Below are 13896 nucleotides of genomic sequence, written 5' to 3'. Positions count from 1 at the left end.
AGAAAGTTTACAAACGAGAGGAGGCCATTCGGCCCATCTTGCTCGTTTGGTTGTTAGTAGCTTATTGATCCCAAAATCTCATCAAGCAGCTTCTTGAAGGATCCCAGGGTGTCAGCTTCAACAAACATTACTGGGGAGTTGATTCCAGACCCTCACAATTCTCTGTGTAAAAAAGTGTCTCCTATTTTCTGTTCTGAATGCCCCTTTTTCTAATCTCCATTTGTGACCCCTGGTCCTTGTTTCTTTTTTTCAGGCTGAAAAAGTCCCTTGCGTCGACACTGTCAATACCTTTTAGAATTTTGAATGCTTGAATTAGGTCGCCACGTAGTCTTCTTTGTTCAAGACTGAACAGATTCAATTCTTTTAGCCTGTCTGCATATGACATGCCTTTTAAGCCCGGAATAATTCTGGTCGCTCTTCTTTGCACTCTTTCTAGAGCAGCAATATCTTTTTTTATAGCGAGGTGACCAGAACTGCACACAATATTCAAGATGAGGTCTTACAAGTGCATTGTACAGTTTTAACATTACTTCCCTTGATTTAAATTCAACACTTTTCACAATGTATCCGAGCATCTTGTTAGCCTTTTTTATAGCTTCCCCACATTGTCTAGATGAAGACATTTCTGAGTCAACAAAAACTCCTAGGTCTTTTTCATAGATTCCTTCTCCAATTTCAATATCTCCCATATGATATTTATAATGTACATTTTTATTTCCTGCGTGCAGTACCTTACACTTTTCTCTATTAAATGTCATTTGCCATGTATCTGCCCAGTTCTGAATCTTGTCTAGATCATTTTGAATGACCTTTGCTGCTGCAACAGTGTTTGCCACTCCTCCTACTTTTGTGTCGTCTGCAAATTTAACAAGTTTGCTTACTATACCAGAATCTAAATCATTAATGTAGATTAGGAATAGCAGAGGACCTAATACTGATCCCTGTGGTACACCGCTGGTTACCACACTCCATTCTGAGGTTTTTCCTCTAATCAGTACTTTCTGTTTTCTACATGTTAACCACTCCCTAATCCATGTACATGTGTTTCCTTGAATCCCAACTGCGTTCAGTTTGAGAATTAATCTTTTGTGCGGGACTTTGTCAAAAGCTTTCTGGAAATCTAAATAAACCATGTCATATGCTTTGCAATTATCCATTATCGATGTTGCATCCTCAAAAAAATCAAGCAAGTTAGTTAGGCACGATCTCCCTTTCCTAAAACCATGTTGACTGTCTCCCAGTACTCTGTTACCATATAGGTAATTTTCCATTTTGGATCTTATTATAGTTTCCATAAGTTTGCATATAATAGAAGTCAGGCTTACTGGTCTGTAGTTACCTGGTTCAGTTTTGTTTCCCTTTTTGTGGATCGGTATTACGTTTGCAATTTTCCAGTCTGTCGGTACCACCCCTGTGTCAAGAGACTGCTGCATGATCTTGGTTAGCGGTTTGTAAATTACTTCTTTCATTTCTTTGAGTACTACTGGGAGGATCTCATCCGGCCCAGGGGATTTGTTTATTTTAAGAGCTCCTAGTCCCTTTAACACTTCTGCCTCAGTTATGCTAAAGTTATTTAAAACTGGATAGGAACTGGATGACATGTGGGGCATGTTGTCAGTATCTTCCTTTGTAAAAACTTGTGAAAAGTAATCATTTAACATATTTGCTATTTTTTTTTCTTCCTCTACGATTTTGCCATTTGTATCTCTTAAACATTTAATCTCCTCTTTGAATGTTCTCTTGCTGTTGTAATATTGGAAAAACATTTTGGAATTGGTTTTAGCTCCCTTAGCAATGTTCATTTCTATTTCTCTCTTGGCCTTTCTAACTTCCTTTTTGACTTGCATTTGCAGTTCTGTGTACTCTTTCTGTGTACTTTCTTTTTGGTCCTTTTTTAATGCTCTGTAAAGTGCCTTTTTTCGCTGAATATTTTTTTTTAATTGATCTATTAAACCATTTTGGCAATTTAGTTTTACATTTAGATTTGTCTACTTTAGGGATATAATTGTTTTGCGCCTCTAGTACTACATTTTTGAAGAACAACCATCCTTCTTCTGTGGGTGTTTTCTCTATTTTACTCCAATCTACTTCTGTTAGTCTCTGTTTCATACCTTCATAGTTTGCTTTTCTAAAATTGTAAACCTTAGCTTTAGTCTTTACTTTTGAGGATTTAAAAAACACTTCAAATGAGACCATGTTGTGGTCTGAGTTTGCCAGTGGTTCTCTGACCTCTGTTTTAGTTATTCTATCTTCGTTATTTGAAAAGACTAAATCAAGGCATGCCTCCCCTCTAGTGGGTGCCTTGACAAATTGTGTTAGGAAGCAGTCATTTGTCATTTCCACCATTTCTATTTCATCCTTCGCGCTACCCACCGGGTTTTCCCATTTTATTTGGGGGAAGTTGAAATCCCCCATTAGTATGGCTTCTCCTTTGCTACACACATTTCTAATGTCATTGTATAACAGATTATTGTGCTCACCGTCTGAATCTGGCGGTCTATAGCATGCTCCTATTATTATGCCTTTTGAATTTTTGTCTGTTATTCTGACCCATATTGATTCGGTTTTATTTTCTTTGTCCAGGTTTAACACCTGGGCTTCAAGACTGTTTCTTATGTATAGCGCTACCCCTCCTCCTCTTCTGTCCTGCCTGTCTTTCCTATACAGTGTATACCCACAAATATTATATTCGTCCCCATCACTCTCAGATAACCAAGTTTCTGTAACACCTATCACATCATAGTTACCTGTTAGTGCAGTAGCTTCAAGTTCTAGAATTTTGTTTCTGATACTTCTAGCATTTAGATAAACACATTTAATGGTTGTCTTACCTGAGTTGTTGTTCTTGTTTTGATGCGGTCTCCCTTCTGTTTTTTTGTTGATTTCTCCCCCCTTCCTTTCTAGTTTAAATGCTTCCGAACCTGCTCGAGGATCTTTTCTCCAAGTAGACTAGTTCCCTTGTTATTTAAATGCAGTCCATCCCGTCTATACAGATAGTCCTCGTTGTAGAAAGTGGTCCAATGATCAAGATAGGTGAAGCCTTCCCGTGTGCACCACGTCTTCAACCATTGGTTTTGATTTATTATTTCCAGCTGTCCATATGGTCCTTTGCAAGGTGCGGGTAGTATACCAGAAAATACCACAGTTTTGGTTTTCTCTTTTAATTTCCTTCCTAGCTCTCTGAATTTGTTTTGCAGGGATTTTGGTCTGTCTCTTCCAATGTTGTTTGTACCGATGTGGACGACTACTACCGGGTCGTCTCCTGTTCGTTCTAGGAGCCTGTCCACGTTCTCAGTGATGTGCTTGACCGAGGCTCCCGGAAGGCAGCACACTGTTGTAGTAAGGGGGTCCAAACTGCGAACTGAACTTGCTGTGTTTCTCAATATGGAGTCCCCAACAATCATGACCTCCCTTCTTTTTGCTGTCTGGTCACCACTGTCAATAGGGTCCTGGATGTTGTTCCTTTCATTCTCTTGTTGTTGGTTCTGCTCATCAAAATTCTGAAGTGACTCAAATCTGTTGGTTGTTTTGATTTCTGGTGGTTGTGTTTGACAAAGTTTCTTTTTTTCCCTGCTTCTGCCTACCTGAACCCAGCTGTTCTGACCTTCTATCTCCCTGGTGGCTTTCAGTCTGTTAGGGGTGATGCAGACTTCCATGAATTGTGGGTGTGCCAGTTCCTCAAGATCTTGTTGCTGTCTCACTTCTTCCAGCTCCATTTCTAGCATGCTTACTAGTTTATGCAAATCCTGGATCGCGCGGCACTTTACGCACACTTGGTTTAGCTCCGCTGGGTTTTCTCGGATTTCCCACATCAAGCAGGTGTCACAGATTACTGGCTTGAAGACCATGTTGAGGTTTTTTTTTTTTTTTGAAGTTTAGTTTCTTCTGCAGCCGTCAACCTGCTTTCCAACTGCTTCGAAACTGCTCTGTACTTTTCCACGCCTGTACTTCTCCCACTTGCTGTCGCTTCCACTCGCTGTCGCTGGGAAGACTGCCTCGTTTAACTGCGTTGTTCTGCTGTGCTGTCGGCTCCTCCCCTCGCCCGTGTCTCAAAACGGCGCTGAATTTGAATCAGCTGCTCCGAGTTTCAGCTTGTTTGTTATCAGAAAAACACACGCGGCTGTGTTTCCCCAATGTCCTCTGTTTTCTGATTAAAGCAATTCAAGATGCAATTTCTCCTTTCTGCTTCGAAACTGCTCTGTACTTTTCCACGCTGTACTTCTCCCACTCGCTGTCGCTTCCACTCGCTGTCGCTGGGAAGACTGCCTCTTTTAACTGCATATGTTCTGCCAGAGAGGGAGGAGGATCTGCCGTCGCTCCCAGAGCCAGAGAGGGAGGAGGATCTGCCGTCGCTCCCAGAGCCAGAGAGGGAGGAGGATCTGCCGTCGCTCCCAGAGCCAGAGAGGGAGGAGGATCTGCCGTCGCTCCCAGAGCCAGAGAGGGAGGAGGATCTGCCGTCGCTCCCAGAGCCAGAGAGGGAGGAGGAGCCTCCGTCGCTCCCAGAGCCAGAGAGGAGTGAGGAGCCGCCGTCGCTCCCAGAGCCAGAGAGGGAGGAGGATCTGCCGTCGCTCCCAGAGCCAGAGAGGGAGTGAGGAGCCGCCGCCGCTCTCAGAGCCCGAGAGGGAGGAGCCGCCGCCGCCGCTCTCAGAGCCCGAGAGGGAGGAGCCGCCGCCGCTCTCAGAGCCCGAGAGGGAGGAGCCACCGTCGCCGCTCTCAGAGCCCGAGAGGGAGGAGCCACCGTCGCCGCTCTCAGAGCCCGAGAGGGAGGAGCCACCGTCGCCGCTCTCAGAGCCCGAGAGGGAGGAGCCACCGCCGCCGCTCTCAGAGCCCGAGAGGGAGGAGCCACCGCCGCCGCTCTCAGAGCCCGAGAGGGAGGAGCCGCCGCCGCTCTCAGAGCCCGAGAGAGGAGGGGCCGCCTCCGCCACCAGAGGGAGCCGGGCCGCCGTCGCCGCCTCCGCCACCAGAGGGAGCCGGGCCGCCGCCTCCGCCACCAGAGGGAGCCGGGCCGCCGCCTCCGCCACCAGAGGGAGCCGGGCCGCCGCCGCCTCCGCCACCAGAGGGAGCCGGGCCGCCGCCTCCGCCACCAGAGGGAGCCGGGCCGCCGCCTCCGCCACCAGAGGGAGCCGGGCCGCCGCCGCCGCCTCCGCCACCAGAGGGAGCCGGGCCGCCGCCGCCTCCGCCACCAGAGGGAGCCGGGCCGCCGCCGTCGCCGCCTCCGCCACCAGAGGGAGCCGGGCCGCCGTCGCCGCCTCCGCCACCAGAGGGAGCCGGGCCGCCGTCGCCATGCTACCTTGGACATTCGGGGCCCCCTCAACCAAAGAAGGCTTGGGGGCTCCGACATCAACCCCGCCCACCACCACCCACCATAACAGCCCACCCAAGGGACATAATTGGACTCTTGGGGGGAGGAGGGTGGGGGGAAGGGGGGAGTTGGCTGATTGCGGCCGGTGTACGTTGTACATGGGGGGAGGTGTGTGGCAGAGCAAAGCTCTGCCCTTTTAAATTGGCAGGGATGGGGTTAACTTCCCCTGCCTGCCTGGGTTTATTATGTTCAGGTGGCTGGGGTTGATTAGTTGATTAGGTTGATTAACGATCAATCAGCGCCCAGCCACCTGATATAAAAGGAGGCCTCTGCTTCTCATTTGGGGAGAGGGAGCTGAGGAAGCAGGTTGGTTTTTTTTGGTTGTTTGGAAAACTTGAATCCAGTGAAGGCATTGCCCAGCCTGGAAACTGTTATTTTTGTAAATTTTGCTTTTTGTCTTTCTTTGTGTTTAAATTGTTTTGTTTTGGCCCTTGTGCCCTTTCATTTTGTGTTTATTTATAATAAAATAGTTATTTTTTTGAACTGCAGTCTGTCTCTGGGCCTCTATCCACTCGCCAGCCTGCCACACACACATTAATCAAAAGGCTACTACAGAGGCTGCTGAACAGAACATAAAATAAACAGCTTTCAGAAACCAAACTGGAAAATCAGCGCAGACAACAAGTATTCATGTCTGCAAGTTAAATCAGTACTACAATGATCTAGCACAGCCACCTCACCTCAACCTGCTGCTTACTTTTTTGCAGTTGGAATTTTAGCCCCGAATAGCCACGTTATCTGTGTTTTGACTCGGTACTAATAAAATTAATTATTGAATGGGACAAATAACATGACAACGGACGTGCTGCACATACTACCTTTATTAAAGCATTTCAGAAGACCTTGTGTAAACGAGTTTTGGATCTGTTTCTAATCGGTTTCCACATCTGTATAACTTGGCAAAGTTTTGCCTTTATACCAATTCAGTGGATGCAGAACGTGCAGTCTCAATGTATGGACAAGTCAACTGCAGGGGGATGCTGCATGCTTGCCTTTAACAAATGACAAGCACTCTGGTTTAGTAAGGAAGCAGGTACCGCTATTTTTAGGCTTTATAGTGTTCTGAAATGCTATCTACTTAGGTTTACTTAATGTTTAAACAGGTCTGCAAAATGTCCGCGAAATCCTAATTTTATTCCGCAACCTACCCATGAAAAATACATAAATGTACCGCGATTTAAGTAGACCCCTAGTCAGTATTTATGAATGTGCTAAAAATAGTGCCTTTCCCTTTAAGCATGTGTCAGTATTTATGAATGACGTGGTCTGTTAGGGGAAAAAACTCATATCACTTGTTTTAATTATCTGAAGTGTGAGAAGGACAGTAACAAATAAACAAATAATATTAAAAATGTCATTGAATACAAATGCTTGTAAGCACAGATAGGTGCTAGTGTTAACACCAGCAGAATACAGTAACCCCAGTTTCATGCAACAGTTGTGACGGTGACCAAATCTGAGTCTGAGTGTTGTGTAAACATTTAGTATTTAACATCATAAATAGCAGAACCAACTCACTGCAATTTAAACTTATTTGTACTTACATAAATAAACTTAAGTAAACAATAGCATGTATAAGAACTGTGTGTGTTACATGCAATCAGATCAGGACTTATCTAACGCTGAGCATGAGAGCTGCTATTTCCCATGTTACAACTGTACACAATTAGAGGTGCCGTCAACAATTCCAGACACAACACTTGCAAAATATTTAAAACATAAACATGCTGAGTTCATTGCAGTCATCAGCTGCATAGATTAACCACACAATAGAATATGGCAACAGGCATTAAGTTACTGTTTAATATCACTTAGTGTCTTGACAAGTTTCGTATTTTAAGCAGTTGAATATGGCAGCAGCCAACTTGCTTCAGAAGTGTGGCACCCAGCAATTGGATTTGGCACCCAATTTTTTTTGGCCTAGGAGCAATTGGATCCTAAGGCAACAACTGTGTCTGGAGCCCTGATTTGTAATTTTGTTTTATAGATAGGTATTTTAAAGAATAAACAGGAATCAAAAGCAAAACAGGTCGTGAAGCTCATTTGACCAAAAGTGCTTTACCAGTGTTATTGCAAACACTTGCACAAGCAAATGAGGCAGTTGTGTGATTTTTATGTTTCCTGCTTAATTTACTGCATCGTGATGTGTATCGTATTGTGAAGACACTGACGATACCCAGCCCTACTCAAAACCCTGGTTTTGGAACTAGAGTGTTAAGGGTGGCTTCTCAGTCGACCCTTACAACACAGGCATAGAGGTGAGTTTCTGCCTTTCTAGTGGTTACTGGGGTTTTGCATGGCAAAGCACAGGACAGTCTCTTGGCATAGCCTTCTGGCATTCCAGTCATTCTGCAGTCTTGCCCTTACGACAGCTTCGGTAGACTCACCCATACAGTAATGTTTACATTTCATACTTGAAAGAGAATGTTAGGTTATCAAAGCTGTTTTCAAAATGTCCTCTCTAGTGCACTGGGGTTTGAGATCTGTCCTCTAAATCATTGCAGGAAGAGTGATTTAAAAAAATAAATACAACAGCAAGTGCTCTGGCTTTTCTGTTCTGCACCACATCATGGATCTGTATTGCCGTGTTACCTGTTTGACAATGTGGGCAACAATCCTCACACTATCAGTGCACTACAGCGGTCATCTTGAAAAGAGCTTTGAAACTGACTTTAAAGTTATAAGTGTAAAATGTTGTCAGGATGTTAACAATGAAAAGAAAAATTACAGGTACGTTATTTAAATAGTTGTAGCATCACGTAGGGACGTATAACGCTATATATATATATATATATATATATATATATATATATATATATATATATATATATGTTTTTGGAACCCCGCTACTTACTCCCTAAGTCTATACTTATCCTAAATCTGTCTCCCCAGTGGACTTTACAATTGGCAGACTTACCTTGATTTTAAATACAAATAAATTAATCACAAAAATTTGCTTATATCAAATAGAATATTTGTTACTAGATTAAACAGGTTAATATATGTATACATTTTAACACTCTTGACTAAAACATCTGTTTTTGTTCTGTTGTGATCATGTTAATTTTTGTACAAAACAAATTTAAATCATATTTAAATCATATGAAATGTAAATCATATTGGAGAAGAAACGTGACTAATTAATTAACCTGTAATTTCTAAGCACTGATTTATCTAATTAAAGAAAACATAGGCTATTCCCCTACATGGTTTTAATTTGGTGGAGCTGAGTGGCTAGATGCTTGATCTTCATGAAGGTTTTCAATTATATATACAATGTTAAAAGAGCTATTGGTTGTTATTTTCTTTTATCTTTAGACAAAAGGACTTTGTTATTATTATGCAATCCATCCACTCTACTTTGCTGTTTTTGATGGTAAGCATAATAATGTACTCTAGTTGATTTTCATGTGACGTCAGCAGAGGTAGGGCTTAGATAGAGCATGCAAGTTGTGGAATTTAAAGTGTTTTAGTATAAAAAGTTTGTATACACTAACTAAGCATCTCCCAGTTTCCTCTGGTGCACCCACACTCTGCTCCTCTAGTAATTAACCTTTTAATTGTGAATGTATTTTGAAAGGAGTAAGTGCTATGCTGCTTTCATCCTGCATCTTACTCCTTCAGCGCAGGTAGAGGAGGAACTGACGCACACACACACACACACACACACACACACACACACACACACACACACACACACACACACACCTGCCGCTTCAGGCTCAGCTGTAGGTTGTAGCCTCAGTGCAGTTGTGACCACAGAGCCAGCTGCTCCCAGTACTGACACAGTTTTAGTACATATAGTAGAGTAGCAGGACCAGTGCTTGTGTATCTACTACATGGCAAGCAGTCTAACACAGGTAGCTTTGAGAGAGGTGCAAGCTCCCCATCACTGAAATTGCTCAGTGTTTGTGGTAGAAGCTGATAGAGAGAGCCTGATAGATGTCTATAGGTGCTTGCTGGTGGTTACTCTGTCCCCCTCCTTCAAAAAAAAAAGAAAAGGGCCTCTGTGTATTTGGGATAGAGCGGTACCCCTGTTCCTTGCTCGGGCAAGGACCAAAGTTGTTCACTGACTTGCAAACGTGAGCGAGGAAACAGGCTGCTTAAGGCCCAGATAGGCCCTGATGCAGCGGCCCCTCCAGCACCCTCAACTCCCCAGGTGAAGCAGGACACTCGAGGAAGCATGGTAGGAGGAGGAGGAGGGGCTCTCCATCCTCCCTCCTCCTTCCTCTCCCTCTCCCTCAATGAACAATGCTCCCACAAGGAGAGCAGGGAGATTAGAGACCTGAAGGTCATGGTCATGTCCCTGGTGCAGCTGCACACCGCCCCTTCGGTGTCGTGTCTGCCAGAGGCTGATTCCCAGGAGTACGTCGCCCTGGTGGCGAGACTATCAGAGATTCCATTGGTGCATCCTGCCCTGTCTAGTTCAGATGATATGCTGTCTGTAGCAGCCTCAGAATCAGACCCCATGTTCTCTGGCATGTCGTTGGAGGTGAGGGAGGAGCCCGAGCCATTACTAAAAATAAGCTATCTCAAAGCCTGCATGGAGTTTGCAACAAAGCACCTGAGTGATCCTGCAAAAAAGTGGCAAAAGGTGTTGTGGTCAGACGAGACCAAATTGGAACTTTTTGGTCTAAATGCCAAGCGTTATGTTTGGCGCAGGCCCAACACAGCACATCTTCCAGTCAACACCAACCCTACAGTCTCTTGAGGTCAGACAATGCAGCAGTGGCGGATACCTGAGCAGACAGGGTAAGGTACGCTCCTCCACCCTCTGCAAAGAGTCTATGAAAATATTGCACTGGGTCCATGAGCAAGGCAGCTTGATAAGAGCATGTACCAAGGATCTCAAGCATCGCTTCCGACAGTCTCTTGAGAGGACGACTGTCAAATGTGGACTGGCAACTGAACCCCCAGGTGGCGCAGATGGAATGGTTCTGGGTATGCCCAGAAGAGCCTTTGTTTAATAATCCCATGAAAGAGCGTACAAACAAGGGTTTTCCTAATGGTGATGAATGAAAGGTTCCCTTCAGAGAACCTTGGTTATGTGAGTAGCCACCATTATGAGTCTTAACCCTTTCTACGTATGTATGTCACACATACATATATCTGGAAAACTGCATATCCAATTGGTCATGTGTGATATTCAAATAAGAAGTCTTAACCTTTTGTCTTTACCAAGGAGGCTATAGAAATATGGTTTGGTAGACTGTGGCTGGGCAGTGTATATTTAAATAAGTGCGGCCAGCAGTAGTTGTAATAAATGCATAAATGCTCGGTAAATATAAATCTAAGTTAAATTAACGAAAAGACATAACTACCCTATTTTCTCTCCCCTCAACAGATTTTGGATGTGCGCAATGTAATGGTGGTGGTGTCAAGGTGGTATGGAGGCATTCTGCTTGGGCCTGACCGTTTCAAGCATATCAACAATTGTGCCAGGAACATACTTGTAGAAGAAAACTACATAGAGTCAACGGTAAGTGTGTTGGGATAACAACGGTGTATGAATGTCAAGGTTAATCCTTTGCGGTCCTATGTCGGACCAGGTCTGACATTACAATTTTCCCTTTCCAGTCCGATGTTGGACCCTGTCCGACATCATCAAAAAGGCGTAAAGCACAGGTTTCTAGTCGTTTTTCTCCGGAAAAAACAGAGAAAACCTTTCAATGGCAGAGTGAGGCCGATAAAGCCGAAAAAAAGGGGGCGTATTTGAGCTATACAGATAGCCCCTGCACCACAGAGATAACATGGACACATAACAAAGGAGGTGGCTGCTTCTGCATCCAGCTCTCAAAGAATATCACAGACATTTGCAGAGCTTTTTGAGGTGTTATAGTAATAAAATAATGACTTGGATCGGATTATTGAGGAGTTTGGTGATAAAACGAGTGATCAGGAGAGGATTTATCAGTGGGCACGTCCATAAAGAGGTATGTGAAAAATACAGCGAACAAGGGGTGGGGCTTGGCTGGAGATGCAGTACTGAGTGTCCTGTTGATATGCAGTGCATATCAAATCATATTTTGCAAACATAAATATATGGTTATGTTCAGGGGTGAAATTCATAACAAACAAATGCAGATACTCATATGTGCAGCTGGGTTTAAGCATTTTAAAAATTGAGACAATTTGAGTGCCAGTGAATAAATATTTCTTAAATGTATACATATCGGTACGCAATACAAAATAAGCCTTATTCACCAATTCACCATAAACAGGAGGCTGAACATATTAAAAGCTTTGTACTCTCTGCATGTATCACTCAGTCATGTACTGTAATATAACACTTAAGTTAAACCTTAAATGGCAAGCATTAAGAAATATTACATTATGCTGTAACTGCTGTAGTCAAACAATGCGCAATAGGGGCTACAATACCTCTCTAATTTTTAATGTAACAAAATTATGTATTAGACTTTTAATCTCTATAGTATTCTCTGAAATCATCCCCATACTTTCCAGACTCTGGGTACTCCCCTACAGCAGAACCTGGCCATGCTACAATGATAGCCTTGGATTAAAACATATATCCCTGTTTCTATTTTTTTTTTTACTTATTACTTATCCTACAATAATATATTATGTGTGCTTCTCTGTTGTGTTTCTGTGTAGATTAATTACCATGGCCTATTCTATAAAAAGACACATTTTCATAGTAATATTATTACTATGGTTTACCTACCCTTTTTTTTTTTTAGATGTACATGCGAGTGAAAACTTAAAATTAACTTAAATAAACTCTTCCAAAAAAATTTAGAAAAGAAAAAACACCTCACTGTTTTGTTTTATGTTTATTACAGTCAAAGTAGCAGACAATACTAGGATCACAACAAAATAAAACATTGATCACTATACTTAATATGTACTTTGCAAGCTGGGCCAGTATTTGAAAAGCATGACTCACACCTACATTTGTGACCCGATTCTGACTCGCTTACCAAATGTGAAGCAGCAAGTTGTTGATCCTGTTTTTGTAATGTTAATCCCTGCTGTCCCACACATCACTTGCCATTTTAAAAAACTGTCGCGCAAATTCTGGCAAGGTGGTAAATCAGTTCATGGCAAAACACGGTGTGATAATTATTTATAATATGTGTATTTTGTGGCGAACACTGGCGTGGATTTTTACCTTCAAATTTGTGTGCGGCAATGGTCATTTGAATATCCGCTGCACTAAAAAAATATTACCCCATGCCACTGTTTTCACATCGCACTAAAGTCTTCTCTCTTTGATCAACTAATGAGCACTGACACAAAGCAAAATGGGCGGGGATTTGTGACGCATGTAAAAATGAAATCTGATCAGGATGAAAGCTCGGCCAATCAACATGCATATACTGATGCTAATGTTGGCCAATAGCATCTAACAGAAGCAGTATGTGGAAACAAAATGTAACCATCAATGTACCAGGTGGGGGTAAACCAGCACCATCATACGCAGTTGAGACTGTGTTCGTAATCCAATGCGACAGTCGCTGCTTCAAGAGGGGCTATCCTAGGGTCTGTATACCATGACAGACAAAAAGATGGTCAGTATCCACATAGAATCTCAATGCCTGCACCAGGCAGAGGAAGTTCAATCTCCTATCCTGCTCTGAAGAAAATGGGGGTGGATGGAATGACTCCAGTTCTACAGACGGATTAATGTGGAATGCCGTGAGGAGGAAAGTAGGGTTTGTACGCGGTGAAGCCCTGCTGCTATTGTCCCAAATACGCATACAGGAGCTGTGCACTGACAGCAGCTGGAGCTTACTGACCCGCTTAGTGGAGGTGATAGCCAAGAGGAAGGCTGTCTTCACAGACAGATACTTCAACTAAGGAGCGTATGGGCTCAAATGGGGCCTTCATGAGTGCCTCCAGCACAATATCATGGCTCCATTAAGGGAGAACGCCCCTCCTGGGAGGGTGTAACCGCCGAGCATCCTTCAAAACACGGGTTGCTAGGGTATGAGCGCCCAGGACACTGAGTCAGTGGGGAAATGACATGCAGATATGATTGCTAAGGACACTTTCCACATGGAGGTGGATCGACCCACCTCTAACAGATCTTGCAGAAAATGCTAAATAGTTGCTATAGGGCAATAATTGGGGTCATGGCCTCTGGTCATGCACCAATTTTGAAAATACTTCCACTAATAGGCGCAACGCTCCTGTGGAGGAGGCCTTAGCGCTCTGCAGTGTACTGACAACTGCATCCGAGAGCCTTAAGGTGGACAATGGTCCTGTTCAGGGGCCAGACCCACAGTTGGAGTCTACCTGGTTCTGGGTGCCAGAGGGTGCCTTGTGCCTGACTGAGGAGATCCATGCGCAGCAACACCTCCCAGGACTGGCCTTGCAGCAGCTGGCAGAGGTTTGAAAAACAGAATCTCCTGGGCCATCTGGGGTCCACCAAAAGAACTGTCACCTTGTCTCTCCTGACCTTCTTGAAGAAGGCAAGAAGTAACGGTATTGGCAGGAAAGCGTACAAAACGCTTTGGGCCCCTCGTGGGCAGCTCTTATCTCCTGCACATTAATTTGCTGGGATGTCTATC

General features: G+C 43.8%; 1 protein-coding gene across 2 annotated transcripts in view; it reads left to right on the top strand.

The window, feature by feature from the left end:
- The window catches only part of impact (impact RWD domain protein), an 87207-nt gene that overhangs the window by 58409 nt on the left and 14902 nt on the right, over window positions 1–13896 (top strand). For both annotated transcript variants that reach the window (XM_041246125.1, XM_041246124.1), the window contains exon 10: window positions 10707–10841. In XM_041246125.1, coding sequence (XP_041102059.1) covers window positions 10707–10841 — 135 coding nt within the window. The remainder of the gene's footprint in view (window positions 1–10706; window positions 10842–13896) is intronic.

Source organism: Polyodon spathula, chromosome 3 (assembly GCF_017654505.1).
Source record: "Polyodon spathula isolate WHYD16114869_AA chromosome 3, ASM1765450v1, whole genome shotgun sequence".
Taxonomy (NCBI): domain Eukaryota; kingdom Metazoa; phylum Chordata; class Actinopteri; order Acipenseriformes; family Polyodontidae; genus Polyodon; species Polyodon spathula.
This window is presented reverse-complemented; position numbering and strand designations above follow the sequence as displayed.